Here is a 27,561-nt window from a genome sequence, read left to right as displayed (position 1 = left end):
GTTTCACAACGCGAATGTTGCTTTATTCAGTATGATTTGTACAGTATTTATATTGGATTATAAGTATAAAAATAATTATGCTTCTTACTACGAATAGTACATCAGGAGCCTATAGCAAGATGTGTCTAGATTCGTGGAAATAGGCCTACCAGTAATATTAGTCAAACTTTCGGATGAGTGGAATAATAATAATAATAATAATAATAATCTCCATCATAACAACAAATCTCTTATCAACATTTATATAAAAACATACATTATAGTATTTAAAATGGTACACAAAGAAAATAAATTGTAACCTCTGATAGGTTATGTCTATTATCAGACAGTACACCTCACTTGATGATACGTATCAGAGGAAGGAGAATAAAATTGTTGCATATACTGTACTGTTCTCCAACCACGAGAGTCTTTGCGGAATGAAACGCAGCGGGGTAATGCTGTGAATGAATGTTGATGTTATAAGGTGCCATAAGGTCACACACACGTGGGTACTCGTATCTCTATTGGCTAGCTCTCAGAGCACAAACAATAACACTGATACACACATTTTATACTACCCTAGTTACAAAATTAGATCACTGTTAATCTCCTGGTCTTTTAATCCCTCCTTACAGAAAATAACATATGCAGGAGAGTGCATTGCATCGTTCAGTGGCTTGAAATTAGTGGTTTTTAAATTAAATCTGCATGAAAACCGCTCATGCTTTTGAAATAAGCCGGATAGATAAATGATTCTTTATTAGATTTTCTATTAATACGGACAAAAATCACGATCCTACTCGCAATACAGTAGTTGCCGAATAAGAGGGTGCCACCAACATGGTATTACACTTTTTGTTACATACAATAGAGTTATTCACTCTGAAATTCTGCAGGGTTATTTCACTTTCACCTTGTATACCTTATGTAGAATGATAAAAATAACTTTTACTGTAGCATAGGAAGTTTGTGTAATTTCATCTTTCCGAGAAATTAAAAGCATTGTAGAAAACTGAAAGCTTCATTCTGGCGTGTTCTGATGTAGGGTTACTGTGGGAGCGTCAGGAAAGTAGGAGGGACAGATGACGTATGGCCTCACGTTTTAGAACTACGTGCTCAGCAGAAGTTTAGGAATCAACTTTGACGCTTTTAATCATTCACCTGCTCACAGAGGAAATTAATATAATATAGGGCTAAAGGATATTTCATTAAACACTGTTAAATGCAGGAACCTATTATTGAGGTTATGGCTGATATGTATTATCAGGTAGTACGTCTCATTTGACGACATGTGTCAGAGAAAGAACGACATGTGTCAGAGAAAGAACAATGTTTGTATGCATCTGAAGTCTGATTAGCGTAATATGTAGCTAATCGGCGATGTATGCATTGGAGGGGGAAAGGAACTTGCCACCCTATCCCATTATCTCCTGGCCTAGTTGCCTCATGAGTGGTGCCATGTTGGTATCACTTTTGAGATTCAGACCTGCCTTCGAGCAGTTGACAAAAATATAGTTACTAAATGTTTCAGTGTTGGCAGACCGGGTCGCCGCAGATAAGCTCCTAGCGGCGGGCGACGGGAAAATGAAAACCGCAGGGCTAAACAAAACAGTGTCACTGTAGAAGCAATTTTTCTCAAACACATGAGCATTAAATTATTATTTGTCTTCTGGCCCGTGTCTAAACACTAAAAATTCTATTGGGAAGTAATTAGGAACCACTGCTATAAACAATAAAATCAGAGGTAAACACAATAAAGGTTGTGACATTGGTAATTTCTTTATTCAAGTTCATTTTTATTTAAGTATGAATATATATCATGGGAAAAAAAATAAAGAATATAAAACAATAACATAGTCATTTAAAATGAAACACACCTTTATGTTTTTGGTAATTTCATCACATGCACATGGCTCCAATTCACACAAATTGTTACTCGCTTGTAGTCACTGTTGGAAACATTGATACGAGAATTAGAAGTACAAACATTTACAAAAATCATTGGAAGTTCACCACATTCACCGGTATCACTGGCACTTACTTCATCATTACACCAAGTCTCTTATAAGAAAAGTTCATCAATGTCGGGGAAATTGTGCATTGGCCTTCAGAAATACAGCAGATAAGTGTGTGCATGGTACAAAGTTACCGGAAGGAATCCTCAGTTTGTTTTGATCTATGACGTCAATCTGTTTGGCATTAATTCACACCTAATAAGTGTTCTAATATGTACAGGCAAGATCTGTAGCTTCCACACCACAATAGTAAAGAGAAAACATGTTTTGCTTTGTGCACAATTCGGCAATGAAAGAGAATATAGTTGTTGATCTTTGTACATTTGTTACAAAAATATGTAAACGAGTTTCACAATGTGACTCCATTATAGTTCAAAGAATAAGACATAATAATGTACGTTTAATCACACATGCATTAACGTCTTTTGTATGAAAAAGTTTGTGTGTGTATTTATAGGTTAGATATTCTATTTTCGAGTAGAGAGATAAAGTCTGCAGAAGCAGTTATTATTATCATCATCATCATTATTATTATTATTATTATTATTATTATTAATGGTTTTTCCACCACAAGTGGGAGTATAATTTCTTTTGAATCTACAGAAATCCTTCCTCTTAAGCATATAGATACTGATAGGTCTATGCACTTTCGAGTTAAAATACTTATGTACAAAAGCATTATTTACAATCTAAATTATAATTCACACTTTTTACATGTACACAGTTCCCGAAAATGTTTTAATTTTTTTTTTTAATATGTTTCCTAGGAACATATCTTTGACAATTTTGAACTGAATATGCTGTTTTTCCAGTTAAGCTGATAAATGGTGGAATAATTTTTGTTTTGGTGTTCAACATGCATTGCATTTCAAACATTGGATCCTCATGTTTTGAAATCTTCTTAGTTTCTTTTTTATTATATTTTTCCCTTCGATGCAATTGCAACTTATATTTACCGAATTTAAGAAAACAATACCATAAGAAAATATTAGTAATAGAATGATGCACATGCTTTTTTTCTGCCAAATTTCAGAGCAGAATTTGAACATTACTGGTGTACAAAACACTAAGCCAATCACTGTTATACCACAGTATAGTATATAGTCACGAAGCTTGAGTTGATGAGGGTGCTAGGAACAATAGACTGTGCCAGTCTGTTTCACATTGTATGTGATGAGGCGATAGTAGCGATCCTAGTGGTTAGCAACTATCTATGGATGCATATTTCCTATGTATTGAGCTTCGTGACTGTATATACTAGACTGTGGTTATATTATAGTGCCATATTTTATCAAACTGAAGTTCTTAATTTCATGGCCATCTGATGTATGTTGTATTCGTGAATTCAAATCTCCAGAGCAGAATAACACACATCCTGAAGGCGATTTTTCAAACTGTCTAATTATAAATTTAGCAAAAACCAGTTCTTTTCATTAATCGTTATTTTATACAGAGAATAGCTTCTACAGAATTATATTAAGATATTATGTTTTATACGTATTAATAAATATATACAGGCAATTATTCATGATTTCTACCAAATAATTTCCCTTTACAATGTGACAGTACATCATTAAGTAACAAATTTACACATTTAAGATCAAATCGAATCCAAACTTGCTAAATTTATAAATATAAAAGTAATAAAGAATCAATATACATTGATACAAAGCAGTAGATAGTTTCCACACATATTATCCTACATTTAGAAAGGAAAAAAATACTTCTGTCTTTCAATACTGGTACCAATTGAAATGGAATAAACCACAGTAAAAACATTTTGGAAAGGAATGAAGATCTTGATAAAGACCCAATTATACCATATTATTAAGTCACAAATTTGAACATAAATACATAATTTACAAGATACAGAAAATTTGATAAATATTGGAGAATAGCCACATGCGAACATGAAATAAGACTGGCTACTTACGAAAAGAAAATGGGATCAAGCAGATAGATAAATTAAACTTTTCCCTACAATACACAGTGCACTTGTGTATTAAGAACTACCTAGTTTTCGAGTGAGGCACAGAAACGTAAATATTAAGCATGATATAACAAGGAGCATTTTAACTCGTATATCAGATTAATTTGTAAGATAAATTTCTGCTAAATCATCAGAATTTCAAGTACAAGAAACATCACAATATAGTGCTTGCAATAATTCAATACTATACCATAAATAATATTAGTTTAGCCATAAAGATGGGCCTCATAATGATAAAAACGAAGTAAATATATAGTTCATGGTAGTAGAAGATCATTTTATTTAACAATGCATTCAACTTCAGAAGTTCACATATTATTGAGTCGAAATGCAACATGGACAAAAAATGGCTGACAAATTTGATCTTTGATGTAATCTATGACACAGGCTTCCCAGCTGGAAAACAACACTTGCTTACTTATATAAGACAATACACGATACTAATTGAAGAATCTGAAATTTGCCAAATGGATATGCACCTTTGGTTTCCAATGATTTCAGATTTGTTTAACTAAGACTTTTCTGACTCTATCTTGGCAGTATCAAGAATTCAAGGGATAATTTATTACCTCGACTGGTAGCACAATTAGACGAGAATGCTGCGAGCAGAGTTGAGTCTTAACACAGGCTAGAAATGACCATAAAATTTGTCTGGCTCCCTCCTGTTTAAGAGCAGGTTTTTTTTTATTTGATGTATTTATATTAATTACTTCGATTATTAGTTGAAATACTGATTTCACTTTATTTCTTAATGTTATAAAATAAGACTACTTTATCTTTGTAATATGCAAGTAAACAAATTTCAGCAAATAGTTTCGAAGATAATTTTCTTAGCAAAGAAATTCACGCTAAGGTTTCTTATTTTTCTTCAGAGGAATTTCAATAAACTATTTAATAAATTTAACTTTAAAGATCATTTCCTTAGCAAAGCAACAAAAGTTAAGAATTTTTATCACTTTTAGAAATCTATCGAGTTTATGAGAAGATTGTGTTAGATCTGAATCCACAAGGAGCAACAGGAGAAAATCCAGAAAGATATGGAGACGAACAATAGAGGAAAGGATTCTTAATCATGGAAAGAGCTGGAGAGAAGTGAAACAATGCCCACAGATAGAAGGTAATGGAGAACTTTTATTACTGTCCTTTGTTCCATCAAAGAAAGAAAGAAAATAAGTCGAGTAAAAAACCCATTATCACTGGATGGATTTGAAACCAGATCTAGTGTTAAGTATGGTAACGTTTTGACCCTTGAGGAGGAACATATAAGCTTTAAATCATCGTCATAAACAGAAAAAATCTGACCAAAGACTGTTCAGGTTATGAAGAGACTACAAACTCTTTATCGTGTAATTTGTAATTTATTTTTCTTGGATATTAAAATTCTCTTTTGCCTGTGAGTCCATTATTAAATAAGATGCAAGAAAGTGAACGTGGTTCAATCTTAAATAATAGTAATAATAATAATAATAATAATAACATTGAATAACATTATGTAATATATTTGTATATGCATGTGGTCAATTTTATTAAATATTATAGTATACATATTTGCGCATGTATTCAGTACGATTGTTTCATCCCAACATATCTGTAGATGACATCACAGTAGACTACGTACATAACAGTCTTCTTCAATAAGCTTTATTAACAAATTATACCAAAAAATTAATCAGCTAAAAGCTGAATAGAGATTTGAAAAGCTCTGGTTACTTATATCACAGTCTACTATATACAGTCACGAAGCTTGAGTTTTGAGGGTGCTAGAAACAATAGACTGTGACAGTTCTATTTTGCATTGTCTGTAATGAGGCGATATTAGCGATCCTAGTGGTGAGCAACTATCTAATGTTTGCATATTTACTACGTATTGAGCTTCGCGACTGTATATACTAGACTGTGCTTATATTTCACTCCAAATATGTAAAAAATCTAACTCTTGTGCTTTGGGTGTGGTAAGCAATTGTGCATGGAGAGTGAGTGTAAATTGTTGCATGTTTTCAGTAATTACGTAACAATGCGTAAAATATTAATTATGGAATAAAATACATCACAGCTATAGAACGTTCTTTAATTTACATACAGGTTTGTGTTTTCTATCTTTTACAGATACTGAGTTATTGCCATTTAACAATGTTACGCCAGCATGACCTACATTTTTTGTCAGTGCAGGGTAGTAGATAAGTGTTATTCAAGGTTAAAAAATACTCTTTCCAATTGATTCTATTTTTGTATTAAAGAAATTAAACTTTCCACATGAAATTCATTTAAAATATTCTGGCTACACTTATACATAGCCAGGAATTTTTTTTAGAAATCCCTTTAAAATTATTCAGTTTTTACTTCTTAAATCCCTGAACTGTGTATCACTCAAGAAGCTGCTACCATGTTACAGAACTTCGTAAAATAATATATTCAATCTTATTTTTCCTCAGAAGATCTTAGTTGTTTCTAAGATGTGCTGAATCCTTATAAATGTATCCTCAATATGTTATCATAAATATGAAATATTAGAGTTGAATAGAAAAAAAATATTTATTTGTAATGAGACGTAATATTTTTATAAATCCATATACAAAACAACGATCTACTGCGATAAATTATTTTCCTATCTGTTACATGCAAAACTTATTTTTCTACGTCATTTCTTAAAAAAAAAAAAATGAAAAATGAGTATCTGGTAAAATCATGAAATCAAAGGGCTGGTAGTTAAATGAAAGAGATCCAAAGGTAAAGCATCTATTCCAATAAAATTAAACTTCGTGCATTGCCACAAAACTAAGATTTCTCGTAAGTTAAATGTATGCTCCTTGTTATATTATGGCTTATATACGTGCAAGGAATAGTAGTACGAGTTTAATGAAGTATGCCCATGCTGGTCCGTAGAGTTGTACTCTAATGTACACTTGAATATCAAAATAATCATAAGACATTTTTTTCCATACTTCTTTAGGATTTAATGTTCCTTCTTGAATAGGGATGTATATAACGCATATATGTTCCTATACAGTATATAAACGATAAAAAACTGCCAAAAAATACGGGTGATAGAGCATAAATTACTGAACAAAAAAGTCTAATAAAATTTTTCTGTAACTTTTGTGATTTACCTAGAAAAAATGTTATGTGAGTCTAATGTTTTTGGAAATTATAGTAGACTGTCATTATTTACTTCGGTCTGCCACATAGGTACATTGCAACAGTGGTGATATTCTTGTTTGCAAATCAAGGTACTCTGTTATCTCTCTATTGTGGTGTTAGTGTGTGTTGGATGGAAAGTCATTGGCAATAACGTTTACATTTACTCGAACAGTAAATATTAGACTACTATCCATCCTAAAAACATGATATTTTAGGAATTAAAAACAAAATTTCACTACACATCATGTTTAGTAGACCGAGATGTACAGTCTGTATAATTTTGACAGTTTATATCGTTTGCACCCTGTATACATGAAATAATTTGTACTGTATGTGGTAATTTCTTCAGATCACATAGCAATGATGTGAGATTTTTGGGCATTAGAACCATGTCATAGTTGCATATTTTAGATGTGGAGAATTCTTCCTGATAAATGGATGTAACAGATAGGTTTTTCTCTCTCCCTGCCTTCTGTGACAATGAGGCTGACACAATTTGCGAAACACTGAATGTCTGTATGACATGGTACAAAAACAAAAAATCTCGCACCATGTTGAACACAGTGTGAAAGTTCCAAATCATACACACAACAATACATAACACTAACATACATTATACATTTCATGTGAAGGTTATTATTATTAATAATTATGATTAGGAGTAGTGGGAAAATGATAGAATGTTTTAAGGTGAGTCCACACCGAAGTTAATCAATATTTTTCATTAACAATTGTTAATCATGTTTATTAGCTTTGTTTATTTAAATTTCTGTCTACACCGAAACCAAATGTCAAGAGAATTTCATATCACGGATCAGAAGAGAATGAAAATAGTATCTGGTAGTCGACCTGGTAGGCGAGTTGGTATAGTGCTGGCATTCTATGCCCGAAGTTGCGGGTTCGATCCCGGGCCAGGTCGATGGCATTTAAGTGTGCTTAAATGGGACAGACTCATGTCAGTAGATTTATTGGCATGTAAAAGAACTCCTGCGGGACAAAATTCCGGCACATCTGGCGACGCTGATATAACCTCTGCAGTTGCAAGCATCGTTAAATAAAACATAACTTTTTTTAGTATCTGGTGCGATATTTATTATTCTTTGCAATATGATAAGTAAAAATGGAGTATGACAGAAAAACATTTCACTAAGATGGATAGAATTGAAGCGTGTGATCCCAAAAATAGCTCAGTCTATTTGGCCTTTTTTTATAATTTTTACATATATATGATTATATTTGAACCCTCTGTCATATTTCAAGCTTGTTTTCTTCCAAAACAACGCTAATCCTTGTCCAAAAGTTTATGTTATTGTACATGTCACTTGAAATCTAGCTCAGTCTGTAGACTGGTGGATAAAAAAAACTAGCCCAGTTCCTTTCATAAAAATGAACTTAACATGTTTTGGGATCACACTTTTCAATGAAGTTTGCAAAAGTTTTCGATGGTCAAGCTATTACTTAATAATCCAGCCTGCTTTACGTGATTTTTTTTTTTTACACTGGTTATCAATTTCAATATACACAATTACACCTAAAACTTGAACAAGAAATATGCAAATTATTGTAAATCCATTTCGGTTAGTGACTGATTGATTATAACACTAATATATCTAGCAACTATTATCCGACCAAGTGGTTATGTCGCATCTCCATTTCCTCCACCCATTTCTGCTGACCTCTTTGTAATGGCTAGTGGCTGGAATGTTAGGTTCTTTCCTGAAAATATTTGCTACTCAGAATTGGAAGTCTATGTAATATTATAAAACTGTTTAAAATAATTTAAAGAAAAGGGCCCTGTAAAGTAAGGAACTGTCATGTGACTTCACCCATTTCACCAACCCTGCGACATAACCACTCGGTTGGACAGTACTGATCATTAGACATCGTATTTTAGGTAAAAACCTATTTTGTTTCTGAAGAGATAGGACACGTGTTAAGCTGTATTAACACGTTTTATTGATTGTTATAAGTAGTGCTAATTTTATAGAGCCTAAAATGTCTAATTTGACATCAGAACCTATTTTTGCCTATTTTAGTTTAAAATATTGATAATACATTTTTTCTGTTTCATTTCTTTGTAATGATGAAAATTCACATCGAGGTGGCTTACATCTGATCACATTTTACATTCTTAGTTGCTATTGTTGCTCCTTTGGAAACTGCAGAAAAACGAATTTATGAGCAACTTCACCTTTTAGCTCATGATAGGAAGAAACTTAGCTCAGTATCCAAATCAATTGGAGAAAAAGTACCCGAAAAACTAGAAAATGTTCTCCAGAAAAATTCCAGACTTACTGATCTGTTCTGTTGGGGAAGTGTAAGAAAATGGAAAAATGTGACTTTCCAGTACAAACAATTCGGAAATAGAAGTATGCTATCGTGGATCAGTAGAAGTTAAGCATGTTTTCTGCCTACAAGCTTGTGCTAACAGACAAAAAGTGTAAACTTGCTCTCGAAGATTTGGAAAAGTTACTAATTGTGTACCAAGATTGTAGTAATTATGAAAAGTATATTAGGTTAAAATGAATCAATCTTAATGTAAACTTAGGGACTAAAATAATGCTTCATTGCACAGTTCCATTCCATTTCAGAATACCCCTATATATTAATTCATTTAGTGTTCTACCCAAGGGCAGGTCTTTCACTGCAAACCCAGCTTTCTCCAATCTTTCCTATTTTCTGCCTTCCTTTTTGTTTCCTCATACAATCGTCGTCTATCATCTGATATCTTCTCCCGTTCACCATTCCTTCAGTAGGCAGTTTCTTCTCAGCCAGTGACTCAACCAATTTCTTTTCCTCTTATATAGACAGCTAGGAAATACACTGCTTTTTAAGATAATTTCTAAAGGACAAGATTTTTATAAAATGCTTAATACTTAACTAATAATAGTAGTTATAAGAAATATTATTAATTTTGAGTACGATGTGATGAAAAGTCATTTTAGATATGAATTTTAGACACTATTTTAAAATTTTATAGCCTATTCTATACTGTAGTTTTATTGAGCCCAATTTAGGCACCTAAAATCTAAGTTTTAGAGCCTAAAAATTCGAAGTCTAGTGATCATACATTTCTCTGATATAGTGATGTCGAATTTCAAAACAAATACTTTCATAGATCATGTCAGAAATATGTAAAGTTTATTATAAGATTCTGAAATAATTTTTAACGTAAAGGTAATTACTTTTTATGACATTATTTATTACAATAATATTCTTATTACATTATACAATACAGACAGTCTTTAAAAAACTGGAAAATGGTATACTGTGTAAGTAGAGAAGAACTGAACTATATAAGATCTTATATACTATATACTATATATTTCAACATAATGGAATTACGAAAAATTAAATTGAACATATTAAAATACGAGGGGGCTCCAGGAAATAACGACCATTCACGCATACCCGCCGCGCAGCTGACTCCCCTTCCTTGTTTGAAGGTCAACTGGTTTCCTTAACATGTGTTCTCATAATGTTGTGAGTACTGGTTGTAACAAGCCGCCATTGTGCATTTTGTGTTACTTCAAAATGAACGACGTGATTGATAATCCCGCCGACTGTGAGGTGAGGAGTGTGATTAGATTTTTGAATGCCCGACATTTGAAACCTGCAGAAATGTACCGGCAATTGAAAGAAGTGTATGGTGATACTGTAATGAATGAAAGAAGTGTGAGAAAATGGTGCGAAATGTTCAACAATGGGCGAACAAATGTCCACGATGAAACTCGACCCGGACGCCCATCACTCATCACAGGAGACCTGAAGACTAAAGTGAACGACAGAATCTTGCAAGACAGGCGCACATCACTCGACGAAATGCATATTGCCTTTCCTGATATTTCTCGTTCTTTGCTTGGTGAAATTGTATCGCAACATCTTGGCTACCACAAAATCTGTGCACGATGGGTTCCACGGCAACTGAGTGACCAACACAAAACTCAGAGAATGGCCTCAGCATTGACATTCTTGATGCGATATCACACAGATGGAGACGCCTTTCTTGATCAAATTGTGACTGGTGATGAGACCTGGGTGTCTCACAACACCCCAGAGACCAAGCGCCAATCACGTCAGTGGCATCATCCCTCATCACCCAAGAAACCGAGAAAATTCAAACAGACTCTCTCAACACAAAAAGTCATGGCTACTGTCTTTTGGGATCACAAAGGTGTTCTTTTGCTGGATTTCATGCCAAAAGGCACTACGATCAATGCAAATCGTTATTGTGAGACTTTACGAAAACTACGGCGAGCCATCCAAAACAAGAGGTGAGGAATGCTTTCGAGAGGAGTTGTGCTTCTTCACGACAACGCCCGCCCACACACTGCTGCTTCAACTCGAGAATTGCTGGATCAATTCGGTTGGGAAATCTTTGATCATCAGCCCTATAGTCCAGACCTTGCTCCTAGCGATTTTCACCTTTTCACTAAGCTGAAAGACTTTCTGGGTGGTACGCATTTTGGAAGTGATGAAGAGTTGAAGAAGACAGTGAACACCTGGCTTAATGAACTGGCGGCAGAGCAGTATAACACGAGAATTCTAAAGCTAGTGAACAGATATGACAAATGTTTAAATGTAGGTGGTGATTATGTAGAGAAGTAAAGGAAGCTTCAGTTATGTAACAGACTTTGTTTTTTTTTTCAAATAAATATATTTTTTTTAATTATTACAACAAAACGGTCGTTATTTCCTGGATCCCCCTCGTAATTACCATACTGCTGGAAAAGATAATGGAAAGATTCAGTCACAAAAGTTAACGAAAATTTGTTCATGAACGAGACAGAAAATTTAATAAACAAGTGCTATTGCTAACAACATAGAAAAATGTGCACGAAAATAACTTACAGATACAACAAAGTTATGGAAAACCATTCAGTTGTGGACACACCTTTGTACAACCTTGCGACAGTCCCACAAAGTTTAACGGCAAGTTTCATAATTAACTCAATGGCTGCATTTTATGGATCAGGATATATCAAATATTTTATTTGGAAAGATGTGATCGGCCCAGACAAGTAGAATATATTAAACATGTCAAACACTTCAACATTAATGATTATAATCATATAACACAACTTTCTCTTGTTTTTATGGTCAATCATGAAGGATATCTGTATTTCGGTAGGAAATATATTTTTTTAACAACCTATGATTTGATTGTATGTGACTAATGCCTTTATCTCTTTGAAGAAGTGAGGATTCTCTTGCAGATAGGGTTGCTAGGTCTCCCGTATTTCAAACACATTTTCTTAGTCTCATAGCTCAACATATTTAAGAACATTTCTCCCATATTTCACTATTAATTTTTTTTTTTTTTAATTTCCATGTCGCTCAAGCCTCTGATTTGTTCACATTCAACATTTCTTCTCCTTATGTTGGTAAGCTACCATGACCTAACTTCCATCTCCAAAAAGAAGTTACTGCAGCCACACTGCTTGCCTATTATCCATCCAACTCAAGAGTGACTGGATGCCAACAAATGCTCGTGTTACAATTTCTAATGATTGCCCCTCTACCACAATACACCTCTCTGTGTAAAGACTATAGTCTAATATCACATTTTATAGTTATTTATTTTTTATTTTCGGATAAATAATGTTACAAAATAATAAAATTTATGTAAAATAAATAATTACGTTTTAATGTAAAATATATTTAACATCAGATTACATCATTCATAACCATCACTCGTTAACCAATAAATTCAACAGCCATTTCTAGAATGACATCATTTGGAAGGGAAGGATATATATCAGTGTATCTCACAGTGTGAGAAAGTGTAATCTTATGTTAAATATATTTGGAATTAAAATAGGCCTATAATTATTTATTTAAAATAGATATCTATTATTATAGAATGTTATTTATTTGAAAATAAAAAAATTAACGATAAAATATTAATTTCAACCTTTCTTGTAAAGATTTCTTCAGATATGTTGAAGATGATGTTACATTGTTGAATGAATAAAACTCAAATTGTAAATATAGAGAGTGAATACTAAATGCTGTCTTTGAAGACCAGGGCGTAATACTGGTGACAGACTACAGTCACTAATCGCAATTATCAACCTAATCGTGATCGGGTTTGTAGTGTGTCACTGTCCTGATCGCGATCAGGAGCTAAATCCTGTTCCCAGAACTAGATAATTGCGCTGAGGCATGGCCCAGTGGACGAAAGTAACATTTTAGTAATCTTTGGTTTCGAATCACCTCGATTTATATTATTTAGGAAGTCGTGATAGCTTCTGCTGTAGAATTTTGTTACCCCTTCCATTGTATTATATGAAATAGAAACGAAAATGAATGGCTAGGAAATGAATTTGGCTACTATTAGACGTAGTGAAGAAATTTAATGCAGATGTGAGAAAAGTAAAAAGAAATATATTAACAAATGACAGACGAATTATTCATATTTGATATATATATAGAGAGCAATAGAAGGCTGCTGAAAGATGTTTCATTTCATTAAATGATGGATTACAAACTGGAATTGGTTTTTTTTTTTTTTTTCAATTTCAGTTTCCATTACGATGCTATCATTGAGGTTAGGGTTGATTTTAAAAATATGTTTTATTACAAAATAATATAAATTTTTGGCATGATGATATAAATTTTATAGGTTATAAAATCTCTTTTCAAAATAATATAAATAATAATGATATGAAGTGTATCAGTTTACATTGTAAAGCATATAACAATTTTAACAAATAAATTTCCCTATCAAGCTGCAAGAAACAACAAAAAAAATAAAGGGGGAGGGGAAACAATGAACAAACATAAAAAGTATGTATGAACTTTAGGTGTTGTCCAGGAGGGAAACAAACATATGCATATGTACACAGAGAAAATTGTTTCCTTTATGGTAATTCAGCTGTTGACCAGGCGGGACCAAGCGTGACCTGGTGTGTCACCACATTTTCGGTAATCACTATTGGAGCTAATAGCAATTAGCGACTGTAGTCTGTCACCAGTATAATAGAACACATCAAAACATGCATAAATGAGGTAGAAACCAATACTCTAGCTTGCAATTTTTTTCCAGTTGTCTAATGGGGCAAGTATTATTTCCATTGGGAACGCTTCTGTATGCAACATTTAAGCTCAGAATGTAATTCCCACATGTCCTTGTCGAACATCCCGTACTTTCAAATTACACTTTCGTCACTCTATCGCACACACAGGTTTGCTAGGATTTAGTTCAACACTGGGTGGGTCACGCACCACACTTTGAAAACCGGCGACTGCTTGAGGTACGCAATGTAAACCTCAAAATGCGAAACATACATATTGTAACATCATTTTAAACTGTGACATTGCACAGAGAACTCACAGTACAGTACTTGAAAACAGCTACAGTTATTTTCTGCTGATCATTTCAGGGACAGGTACATGTAGCACACACACATCGTTGTTGTGTTCTTGACATTTAACTCCAACTGCTAAGCACTATGGATCAAAAGTAACTATTACTCCATTTGACTTCTGGGTATTGCCTCTAATATCTCCATAACTAAACATCATATCATGATGGTTCTTATCTCGAATTTCATTGCCACAATAGCCTTTATCATGCTTCTGTCTTCGAAGATGGCTTTTAGTATTCACCCTGTATAGTGCTTTGAGTGTCACTCTTAAATATTTTTGAGTACAGTTCTTTGTAAAGTAGGATCGTTCTATGCATCCCCAGTTTAAAGACAGAGGCTACAGCACGCTGAGCGGTTGCCTTTTGAAGTAAGACGGTCCCCCAACCTTTTCTGTCCACTCGGGGGATGGGGTAATCTCTGTTTCCACTTTCTGGGACAAACATAAATGTTGCCAATTCTCCCATGAATGCTGACACTAACTGCAATCTTTCTTACCATGTTCAAACAATTCACAAGCGTTTTTGTTCGCTGTTTGAAAGTCTTATGTAATTTTATTATTATTATTATTATTTTTATTATTATTATTATTACAATTGTTTTGTGGAGTATATTGTAAATTACTTAGTTTTTTTTACAACTCCAAAATAGCAATGATAAATGAACAGCAATTTTAAAGACATAATTAACTTTATGAGGCACAATAATATTACCGTGCCCAACCCCATACCCAGGAAGGTAGTTATGTTGCAGGAAATCAAATCAGCCAATATTAGTAAGAAACATGCAGTGGAGGAGTTCGCAGCCTCATATGGACACGAAGTGTTACGACTTCCTGCGTACCACTGTATTCTAAATCTTTGGAAATGATCTGCACCAACTAAAGTCTTATGTTAGGAAAAACAATATTACCCCAACTTGAGTCTAGTGTGTTAACTTCTGTGTGATGGAGCTGCAACAATCGGTCCTCCTGTGTTCAACATGCAATTAAAACGGAAGAGAATTACATGAAACATGACAGGGACAGTAACCAAGAGAGAGTTGTGATTGATTTAGGAGAGAGTGACGACAAATAGAGGTAAGAGAAGCAAAATGCTGTCATATTTTATTACAGACCACTTTAAGTTTCGCTGCGGATTTAGACACGAAACATAAATTGACATTAATCTTTCGTGTTATTTGTTATTATTATTATTATTATTGATAGAAGTATGAAAATACACTAATTTGAAGAAGTTGACCGTAAAATGGTTCTATAACGGATCTCTATACACACAGTAATCAAAATTAACCATTCATTAATTCGTGATTGGTTGAATGAAAGTACAATTTATTGTATAGAAGTAAATATACGATTGTTTCATACCCACCACGTGTCGAAGTCAATGTAAAATGTGACAACTGCACGTCTAGAAATTTCCGCACGCGTCCCTTAATGACAGGGTTGGACCGTACGGCTAAGTTCTTCTAGCAACAAAAGAGACCGACTGGGGATCCTTCGAAAAATTCTACTATAGATACAGTAAAACCTTCCTAAAACGAAACGTGATTGTTCCAGAATTTTTTTTTTTTTTTTTCATTTTCGCAGGTTTTCGTTTTACAAAGGGTTGAGTTTTGGCAAAACTAAGAATAGACTACTGCAATATGCTCACTGTAGGAAGAACACAAGGAAGAAATAATTTGAAATAAAAGTTACTACAGTAACTTTTATTTCAAATTATTTCTACAGTACAGTACATGCAAAGTGAAATTTATTTTCATAATTATTAACTTACATAATTGCAGCCTCTCTCTGCGCCTTAGTTTCTTGGTCTCCCCCCTCCCCCACATTTCTTTTAAAGCGCATTGCCGCGACTTTTTTTTTTGAAGGGAATGTTGTAGGATTTTCTTCGCATCCTTAATCAATTCAGAGTGTAAACTGCGCCCTGATCCATCGGTTGTGTAACTGAAGTTGTGTTTGATGGAAAATAGATTAACTTCACGTTAGACAAATCAATCCTTGGATGGCAGGTAGCATTGACATGGTTAGAGAAGCTTCACCCCCCAACGCCTGACAAAGAATAGCGAAAATCTTCCAGATCATTGCATGTACGGTCACACAAAAAATGTCATGCTTCGTACAGTATTATCGCAAAATTAAAAATGGTTTTGAAAGAATTTAGCAACAGTTACACTTAAAATTATCCGTTTTAGTCAGGCTTTTTACCTAAATGGTGCCCAAAAATGATTCCGTTTTCACATTAGGCAGTTTTCCGTTTTAAATTATTATTTTAGATAGGAAATCATTCCGTTCTCAAATTTATTTTTTCGTTTGTGCAGGTTTCCTTTTTATAGAGGGTACGTTTTAGCAAGGTTTTACTGTATATTTAAACATATTACCTTTTAAAAAAAGGAGAAGAAAAAATGTTGAAACTAATGTTGGGAAGATTCAGGCAATAATCTTCAAAATCTTCTTATTTTCAGTTTGGAAATCTGACAATCCTACAATAATCTCTTAAATGTCCCTCATTTTCAGTATGAAAACCTAGCTACCCTAATTGCAGACCATGAACAATGAATTGATGCGTCTATTCCAGTGAGTACAAGATTATATCTCCATGGATCAATATTTTTAAATTCGAAATCTCTTTCCACTTACTAAATTTAAAAATAGTGAATCTGTTTCAAAATATCCAATACCTTCGATAATATTTTATACCAGTAAATATGCATAATATATTAAAATAATACATCTGAGCTGCAGCCCTACACAAATACAATTACTCCTGGATCTAGTAGTGCAATGAACTGTATACCTCCAAAACTGTGACATAAAAATGAACTCTCTTGAAGATTCCTACACAAACGACTCTGCTAGTGATACATGGTAATGGAGACTGACATCTTTGAATTGAACAAATAATATAGGCCTACCACACATACAACAATAAACAGTTCGGCAGTGTATATACATTTACAACATACCAATAACGTCAATCAGATATTTTCAAATTGAAACTAGCCATCTTGTAGAACACTATAATAGAAAGAAAGTACAGTATTTCGGATAGATTTGGAATAATTCATTCTAAATTCTTAGTGTTACATTTTATATTGCTGCAGATACAGGGTTGTTTCCAATCTCTGATAACGAATTTGAATGACATCATGTGCGTCAGGAGTCACACGACAGCTGAACTGTGGCGTGAGGTGACGGACCAGTAGTGAGTGATCTCATAGTCAGAGTGCACGGCGACTCACAGCAGAAATTGCCAAGAAAATCGAGTCTTTTTGGGAGGGGTACATAACGATCTTTTCCAATGCCAAGTACAGTTAAGTGAAAATAAAAGAAGCCTGCAATAAACTAGGTTACGTTATTTCCAAGAAAGGCATCTTCTGTGTACTTAATAAGATTGGTAAAGCTCGAATGAAATTAATTTGTATCATCCTGTGGGGTGCAGCGACTTGTGACGGGAGGTGGATTTTCTTGCTTTTTCCATTCTGGAATTAGTCCCATCCGAGCTTTGTCAGTCTTATTAGGTGCACACAAGATGCCTTTCTTGGAAATAACGAAACCACGTTTATTGCAGGGTCCTATGATTTTCACGTAACTGTACTTGGCATCGGAAAGGTTTGTTATGTATCCCTCCCAAAAAGACTCGATTTTTTTGGGCATTGCTACTGTGATACACTGTGCATTCTGATTATGAAATCACTCACTATTGGTCTGACGCACATGTCATTTTAAATTCGTTATCAGAGCTCGGAAACAACCCTGTATATCAAAATTGTGATTTGGCTTCCAAAAATCACTGAAAGTCATTTTAATACTTTCTTTAATTAAATCTCTAATCTTTTTAATCACGCCATTTCATAAAAGAAACCAGACACTAGTAAGAAAGAACTGTTTATTACTAAAAGGAAGAAATGAATGGATGTACGCAACTTTTTATTTACAACTAAAGAATGACGAATGGATAAAGGCTAGTGTAGTAAGAACAAAATTACTTTTTGCGACAATATGCAAACTGGTCAAATTTCACCTGTAAGAAAACAGTTTTATTGTAAAGATTTAGTAAACAGTTCCATATGGCTTAAATAACAATATTGAAGATACCTATTTCCAATTTCCTTTGTACTGACTGCTGAAGAAAATAACACAATCCTATCTGAAATCACTTATTAACACATTACACAATAACAAACAAGACAATATGGCCGTAAAGAATATCATAATATAACATTATGGATATAGATTTCTTTGAATTCTCCAGTTGTAGATTTACGAATTATATCAAAGACAGTGAAAATGTTAGACAAGAGGCTCAAAAATCTTATTGGAACTCATAAACGCCAAAATTATTATTTTCACTAAGTTTTCTTTAATCAGATAGTCAATAAATATGCGAGACTTTACATTTCATGAAATGTAACAAAGTTGAGTTTATGAAATTGCAAAAGGAGCTGAAATCACAAGTTACAAAATATAACTACGTATTCTTTAAAACTTTTCGTAAGTGACCGTAAATTTCAGTCTATTGGGTATTTTATTTTCATGGGACACATCAACAGAACACTCCTCATAACGTCATAACCCATAAACATGACTAATTCGTTCGTAACACCTTTTCATGTGCTGCCATTACCAGAAAAAATAAGTAGATTGCTTCCATCTAAATCAACATCGAATGAAAATAGCATATACAGCTTATTTATTTTGAATCTTTGCCTTTATCACCCTGTATTCCTTCCTGTGATTCAGAATATTCTCGGATCTGTTTCAGATGCGCTTTGTGATTTTACTAAGCAAGCCACTTATTTCTCTCTCCTCACATCACTTAAGATGGCACTAATACCTTTGTCACATGTAGATCAACATTTTATAGTATGATAATGTATTGAGTTCCTGAATTACACACATACTCCAGAACTGGATGAGCAAAGATTAATTTCTCATCACATACACGTTTGAGGAAAGTATACTGAAGTATCATGCCTGCAGCCTTTGAAGTATGGTCCGCCTGTTAATGTGGCATCACTGCAAATCCTTTAATTCATCGAGCAGTATTCAAGCAGATCCTTCATTGAGGCACAGGGCAACCAAAACTTACACCTTTCGCATGTACTTCACTTCTGGAGCTCACTTTGTATCTAATTTCAGACAGTAGTCCGACTTGAATCACCTGCTAACCTATCTACGACCTGTAAAACACAGAAAAATTGGTATTAATAAGTTAATTAAATAATTCATAAAACGAAAGTAACCTTTTAGATATTCGCCCTTGGTATGAAAAATCTTCAATAGTTTTTTTTTTTTAGTTGCAAAATTTTACTTCTCTGCCCCTTGTGATTGAATGCTAAGACATCTCGTGAAAAAATTAGACAGTAGTTTTAGGGAAGTCTGTACACCGGATTTTGACCACAATAAATAAATAAATAAATAAATAGAAAAATAAATAAATAAATTTCTATTTTTATCGTTTTTCGGTAGTTTCATATATTGTGTAAAATGATATGATTTTATGTTTAAAGAGCCTTAACTTAACACCTGCTAATTCTTTTTTAAATAATCGTGAAAATTTTGTGGACTCTCAAAAAGTTAGAGACACTTTAAGAGAAAAAGAATTTGAAAATTGGTATACATTGCAACAAAAGGGTAAAGGAGTGATTCTTAACAAAGAGTTACCCCCAGCAAACAGTTGGATAAGAAATCATAAAGGTCTAACCCTCTCGGAACGGATTGACGCCTTTAAAATAGTAAGCTATGTCACTCCGGTCCGAGCTGTACTGGGTAGAAGTCGGGATGGTACCCGATGTAGGAGCTGTCTCAACGAGATTGAAACTCTTCCCCACATCCTTAGCTTCTGCCCCTATAGTGAGGCCCTTCGCAACATCCATCACCATGCTGTCTGTTCTATGCTGGCCGAGACACTGAAGGAGGTAGGGTTTACAGTCCATCAAGACGTGCAGGGACTAGCCACACAAGGAAGTGTTCGGCGAATTGATATCATTGCCATTAAGAACAACTCGGCATACATTCTCGATCCCACCATCAGATTTGAGACACATGCAGATCAACCGCATGAGGTGGACAGTGAAAAGAAACTGATCTATGAACCAACAATCCTGTTCTATAAAGATAAATATAGCCTGTCCCACATTGATGTAATAGGTCTGATGGTGGGAGCACGAAGTACCATACCCTCCTTCTTTGCCAACAAATGTAAAAACCTGGGGCTAACACACAGCATTGTGAAGGAAATAGCCATTAGTGCCCTCAAAGGGTCGGTTCAGATATTGAGAAATCATTTGTATGGGAGTGATAATGGAAATTTCCAAGTTATCTTAACCGATGGCTGTTGATTGGTTTAGATATCAATGCCAATAAATCCGTACTATTATTTTTCTCGCGGTATATAGCATTCAAATCATTCTAACCTATCTGATGATATTTTTTGCCCCCTTTCTTAACTGTAAATGGGCACATTGGGCACATTTTGTATATTCGATTCCCTAATCGTTTCAAATGTTTATCATTTTACCTCTTAGGTGTGTTTCCAAATTATATGTAATACACTTTGTCAAATCTGGCAACCTTTTCATAAGGGAAGCTAAATTTAGTTATTTATTGTCAGCTTTTAGCCCTATCTTGAGCAAAAAAAAAAAAAATTGTAGTAATTCTTAATGCAAAAAATGTTATCAATGAAAAATTTTTTCTTACCAATCGCTTAATGGAATTTTAAATTTATTTAGCCGCTTATATACATAAAAGTATGTTACATATGCCCTATTTTTTTCTACATTTGTATCTTTTATCAATGCTGAGAAAAAAGTGCACCCAAAATTGAGGAATTTAACATTGCAAGATACGGAAACTTTGACACCATTTTTCTGCACTTGCGGGTTCGATCCCGGCCGAGGTCGATGGCATTTAAGTGAGTTTAAATGAGACAGGCTCATGTCAGTAGATTTACTAGCATGTAAGAGAACTCCTGCGAGACAGAATTCCGGCATACTGGCGACACTGATATAACCTCTGCAGTTGCGAGCGTCGTTAAATAAATCATAATTTTTTTTTTTCTGCACTTTCTTATTATTGTGACAATGGTACACTTTTCTCATTTAAAGTATTGTACTCAGAAGGCTTTAATTAATATCAATGTAATGGCATTTACACAATCAATCAAAGGACATTATGGAGCATGTCGACTCCATGTCGATTTCACAAAACGATTCCACTCTGTTCTGTCTTTTGCTAGTTCCATTAGGTTAAAAAAAAAATTAAGTTTATTTCTATCTTCAGTAAAAATAAAAAATAAATTTGCAGTAATTCTTAATACAAAAATGTTATCAATGAATTTTTTTTTATAGCCCACTGCTCAGTAGAATTTTAAATTTATTTAACCAGTTGTATACATAAAGGTATGTTACATATGCCCTATTTTTTCTACATTTGTATCTTTTATAACTTCTGAGGAATTTAACATTGTAAGATATGGAACTACAGACTCCCCTTAAAATAGCTTGTAAGAGGGTCTTAGACTAGAAATGTTTAATGTAATTCTGTTTATAAGTATGATTATACGGAACAATAAGGGTGTAACTGTTTGACTTATTTGAACTGTTGTATCAGTGAAGCGCGATGAGTCAGTGAAGTTATGGTTTACAGTGGCAATGAATATAGTTTCGATCAGTGATCATTTATAGTGTCAATGAATGTGTTCTATAGCATCAGTGAAATGTGATCTGAAGTGTCAGTGAAATGTGTCATAGTGCCAGTGCAGTGAGTGAGATGATAGTGAAGTGAAAGATTATCAGTACCAATGTGAAACATACGTCGGTTGTAACAGAAATTAGGTTCACTTATTAATTAGGTTATTTTATATATTATTATTAATTGTAATTATTGTGTGTACTTAAGTTACCAATGGCACTGGATATTTGCCCACTTTTAGTGTAAATAAATACATACATTAAACATAGCTCAGAGAAGGGGGAAGAGAGAAAAGGTATAATTTAAAAAATGTACACTTAATACAACTCTAGTTTTTATTGATTAGTTATAAGTAGGTTTTCTTCGCTTCAGAATGTTCCTAAACATGTGGGGAATGTCTGAAACTAAAAAAATAAATATATGGAATACAAGTTTTATAGTCCCTTACACAGATTAAGACAGTCACACCAAGTTTGTCTGGTTCAGAACATGCAGTATTTAACTATAATAGGATAAATATATATGAAGCAGGCTTGTATAATCTTAGACCAAAAAAAAAAATAAATGCGTTGTAAATAAAGTTTCATCTCCAGACATATTTGGACATTGGAGGAGGTTATACTGAACATGTTTTATGATTTAGCTTATGATGCGGGACTTGTCAGACACCCTATACAGCAGGGGCGGCCCGTCCCTATGTGCTACAGTGCTACAGCACAGTGATAATTTTTGCACAAATAATGTATTTGTAATACTATAGTATCTGATCTGTCATTTAACAATTTCCCGTGGTTATATTCATGACGCATTATCGAGTCTTCGCTCTTCAGTGCCTCAGGGGGTTCGTTGTGCTATTCTGAAGTTCATATGAGAATGTAGAAATTTATGCGCATGTGCGAAGCTGAAATCACTGCTCTGATTGGCTATTTTTACGCGGGAAAGTGCTGTAGTCAGCTTCAGCACATCACAGCTTGGAGATTGCAAAAATAAAGCGTAACGAAAGAATGCTTGTTTGTGGAAGAACTCGGAACTATTTACAATGTATTTGGAATTCAAATATCAGACTGCTGCTGCCATCTACCTGTAGGGCTACGAGGTACCTCCTGAATCAGCTAGCAAGTGACGGAAAATGGAATCCCAGAAAATTGAAGCCAAGGAAGTATGTGACTGTATAGGAAGCTACTCACCGTTTCCAGTCTTTAAGCTACCTAGATGCAACAAAATTGTTAAACAGCAAAATTTTTTAGAATTTTTCGTGTAATTTTCGTGAACGTGAACTTGAAGTTGCTGTCAACAGCTATACTATACCGGTACTAAAAAAAAGAGTGTTAAAGACACAACTTGGAGTTCTGTATGGAAAACCCGACTTCCAAAATATAGATGTCTGTTCAATTGTTACAATGCATAGTCTCCAACAATTTACAGGATCCATTCCGTGAAGTACCGAAGTTGTTAAATATTTTGGTTACAACACTAATGGCTACTGCTGAGCCAGAAAGACGTTTTTCTTGCTTGAAACGCATAAAACGGTTTTTAAGGAACACTATGTCCCAGGATCGTCTCATTGCTCTTGCAATACTGTCAATAGAAAATAATATGATGTCCAAGATGGAGGGGTTTACACCAGGGTAATTGACAAGTTCTACAGTAGAAAGGAACGTCGTATGGACTTCATACTAGGCGAGTCTCAAATTAAGGTAAATACATATAAGTGTATATAGTAGGCCGATATAGAGATGGTAGCACACTCATTATTTTGACCACCAGCCGCTACTGCTATACAGTACATAAAAGTCAAGGACACAAAATTAAAAAATTAGTAGCAAGGGCAAGAATGAAACAAGTAACAACAGAATGCCACCTTCACACATTTCATATAACAGACAGTCCATATTGTATTGTCAGGCTTAAACTGAAACTCTGAAACGCATACTATTGGAATGTTCAATACACAAGTTTCTCAGAGCCAAAACTAAAGAGTGGATTAACCCAATGAAGAAAATTACCATTCAAAAGTTAGCTACAACTCTCAATAATGGCAATAGAATATAAAGGGGGCAAAAATGAATGTTATTCTTGCTCAAAAGGAAAACAAACAGCAGAAAATAAGAAAACATACCCCTCGGATTCCAGGAAAATTCAATATTGTTCCTAAGAGGGGAACTCTTCTCAAAAAGTTGATTGCCACAGGAAAGAAACCACTGGAAAAAGGAAAAAGAACATTAACAACACAACATTTACATCAGTATACTAAAAGAGAAGCATTTAAAAGTCAATACCAAGCGCAGAAGAATTTTAAATTCTAATATTCGGTAATTTGAAGGGCTTGTTCTCCTTTAAAAATATGAATTTATGTTTGATTTTCCATCTTTGATTTTGTGATGTTTGGTGGCATTTGAACTTCATAGTTGGCAGAACGTTTTTGGTAGTTTGTGTCAGCCATATTGGATTTTGCCCGTCTTCTAGGAAATTACCAGTGGCGTAGGGTCAATGTAAGCTAAAAAGCTTAGCTTCCCCAGTTAATAATAATTTCATAACAAACCTGCAGTTTATGAACAAAATTATTTATTAATTTTAATACAAGTTATATTTACGCGTTAAATATTGTGATGCAGCAGCTCAGGATGATTTATGATGCAGCAGTAAACATGGAGCCTGCACACACCAGCTTCCAATCCCCTCATTCTTCTGTGTAACCCACCCCGCAGATTTTCCATCCCTTTCTATCAAAATTACCCTGGTCGCAAGAAGCTAGCTTTAACATTGAAAATAATTTAGTTTCCGAGTTATCCCTTTCGTGAGTTGTGTTTAGTTGAAGTGTTAGTGTGCATTGTGGCTGATATAATAAATAATGAGTGAAATAACTGTTGCTGACACTAATTTACTTGAATATTTAGGACAATTCCATTATCAAGATTGACTTATGAACAAAAGTGTGATTTAAAAAGGAACCGACCGACTCCCTTGCTCTCAATGAAGGGCACAACCAAGACAGACGCATACTTACGTAATTACTAATACTGTATTTATTGACCGTTAATATTGTGATTTCTCTACATATGACAGAGAGTGAGCTAGTGTTAAATTATACATATAAGTGTCTATTTGTTAGCGATATGTGTAAACCATGAATTCATAATTTACTACGTACCATTCGAGGTGATGCCTTATTGGTGTTACTTACGAGGTTACAATCAATCTTCGGACTCTTTTGACATTGACTATTATTTATTTTAAGACTATATTTTTCCATTATCTCATATGTACATGGAAGACAATTTGAGTTAGCTTCCCCTGCTCAAAATTTCATGCTACGCCACTGGAAATTACCAGGCTATAATTATGTTCAGACGCATAAATTACTAAATAATATGTACTAATATACCTGAAAAGTAAGACGAAGCCGTATGTTTCAATAAGCATCCCTATCAAAGGCCAACCCAAGAGTACCACTGTGATACCACCAAAGAACGCAATCGATGCTTTTACTTTATGCTTCTGGAAGAAGAATCTGAAAGTCCGTTCCAGCCCTATTACACATGCCAGGCCAGCAATAAATAAGATCTGAAAGGGAAAAATACTTCAGTCATAGTGTCACGTACATTTATGGACAGAAACACAAAAAAAATGGACATTATAAATAAGACGCACGAGGTTAGATATCCATCACACTTTCAATGAAACAACTCATGCCCTAAGCCTGTGTTCAGATGTATTTCCAATCTCGCTTAGACTGATTGCTTTTTTCCCCTTGTAAGGCAAACGTCAGGAAATCCCATGGCAAATCTTCGGCCTCATCTCGCCAAAAACTGTGTTGCTATCATCACTTCCACTGATGCTAAATAACTGTAATTAATACAGCGTTGTTAAATAACCAATTAAAGGAACAATGTTTGTTGTTATTTATAAAAAGAGATATAGTTAGCTTGCTTTTGAATATATGTTAACTTCTGAATTTATAATTTTATTAAATTGAGACATACCCTAACAGCAAATTGTTCCAAGGTTTGAAACAAATTAAGTGAATTTAAAATGCGTATTAGTTTAGTGAAATGGAAACGAATTGAATATGATTTATCCTATGAGTGTTACTTCAAATTATATTACATTTTACGTATTTTTAAATTACAAAAGCCTACCACTACTCTTTTTCGTATATTACAATTTATCAAGGATTCCAGTTATTTACAATGGATTTTATGTGAAAATTAAATTGCTTCATTATCGTGGACATGATTGAGGTATAATTAATATGCAAAAGTAACACTTAAAATTGAAGAAAAATCGTGAATTATAATAGGCATATGTAGGCCTACCGATAAAGAAGAAATTTGACATGTTAAATTAATACTAATTTTGAATAATTATTTTAGTCTTTTTATATAAAAAAAAGTTTAAAATGTTAACTGGACTCACATTTCCTATGGCCAATAATCCTTTATCAAATAGAAGTAGTACACCAAGAAACAGGAATGATACCCCGAATCCTGCAAGACCCACTCCAATCTCTGTAAATGAAAAAATGTTTTGAATTACAGAGGAAGACGATTACATTCAAAATAGGGCTATATAACAATCAATAATTACTGCAAGGATAAGATTTATAATTCCTATAAAACTTTTCAAAAGCAAAAGTCAAAACTACAAAAATCCTAGTTTAAAAATTTAATTTTAAAATAAGGTTCACTCCATCACCTTAATACATTATTGCTGTGTGAATCGCTAAACTTGTTCAGATATACTTAAAAATATGATAGGCCTACAGTTTCATGTGTATTTTCTAGCACTTCATATGGAATTAAAAGATGTAAAAACAACTAATGAATATTCTACTTCATACCAGTATTAAACTTTGATGTCAGACTTACTTTGCAGATCGGTTACCTCAAACATATTGAATACAAATATATGGATGTAATTATGCTCTTAATAATTATTTAACCTAAAATTCCACGTCATTAAGAACAAGGCATGACTTGTTATACACTACAGCTGTTCCCACATTCCACTCCAGTAGTGCATATAGGACACGTAGCAACTATTTGGAATACAAGACACGCCAATTTTAATTATAAGACTATACTATACGTTATTTTATACATTTAATTTGTGGAATGAATGTACAAAGTTACACTACAATATTTACGCATTACTACTTTCCATTATTTCAAATTTCCCATCACTCCTCCAAACATTAACAATTGCAAAGAAGTTATGAACATTTAATTCTGTCGAATTTGGCACTACTGGAAGTGAGGACGAGAGTGTAATGGGAAATTCTATATGAACGCAGTCGAAAAAGGCTCCTTTAAAAAGGCAAGGTCTTTGTATCAAAAAGAAAGCCTTGTTGACTCTTTTTAATAAATATAAAATCTT

General features: G+C 33.8%; 1 protein-coding gene across 1 annotated transcript; it reads right to left on the bottom strand.

The window, feature by feature from the left end:
- Positions 1 to 1,736: 1,736 nt before the first annotated feature.
- On the bottom strand, positions 1,737 to 27,387 carry LOC138701312 (vesicle transport protein GOT1B). The gene is made up of 5 exons (XM_069828078.1): positions 27,054 to 27,387; positions 26,602 to 26,693; positions 25,571 to 25,749; positions 24,305 to 24,386; positions 1,737 to 19,673 (listed from the first exon to the last, which is right to left on the bottom strand). The coding sequence occupies exons 1-5, from the start codon at positions 27,076 to 27,078 to the stop codon at positions 19,629 to 19,631; spliced, it is 423 nt and encodes a 140-aa protein (XP_069684179.1). The 5' UTR covers positions 27,079 to 27,387; the 3' UTR covers positions 1,737 to 19,628.
- Between the last annotated feature and the right edge of the window lie 174 nt (positions 27,388 to 27,561).

Source organism: Periplaneta americana, chromosome 6 (genome assembly GCF_040183065.1).
Source record: "Periplaneta americana isolate PAMFEO1 chromosome 6, P.americana_PAMFEO1_priV1, whole genome shotgun sequence".
Classification (NCBI taxonomy): Eukaryota; Metazoa; Arthropoda; class Insecta; order Blattodea; family Blattidae; genus Periplaneta; species Periplaneta americana.
Note: the sequence above shows the minus strand (reverse complement) of the source record. Positions and strands in the feature narration are given on the sequence as shown.

Bases quoted from the DNA above. Each gene is read 5' to 3' on its own strand.
- LOC138701312 (XM_069828078.1), bottom strand. From the start codon at position 27,078: ATGTTTGAGGTAACCGATCTGCAAA. The intron at 25,750-26,601 runs GTGAGTCCAGTT...TTTCCCTTTCAG, and splicing joins GATTATTGGCCATAGGAAAT to ATCTTATTTATTGCTGGCCT. The intron at 19,674-24,304 runs GTATGTTTTCTT...TGTGTTTTACAG, and splicing joins ATTTTCCTGGAATCCGAGGG to GTCGTAGATAGGTTAGCAGG.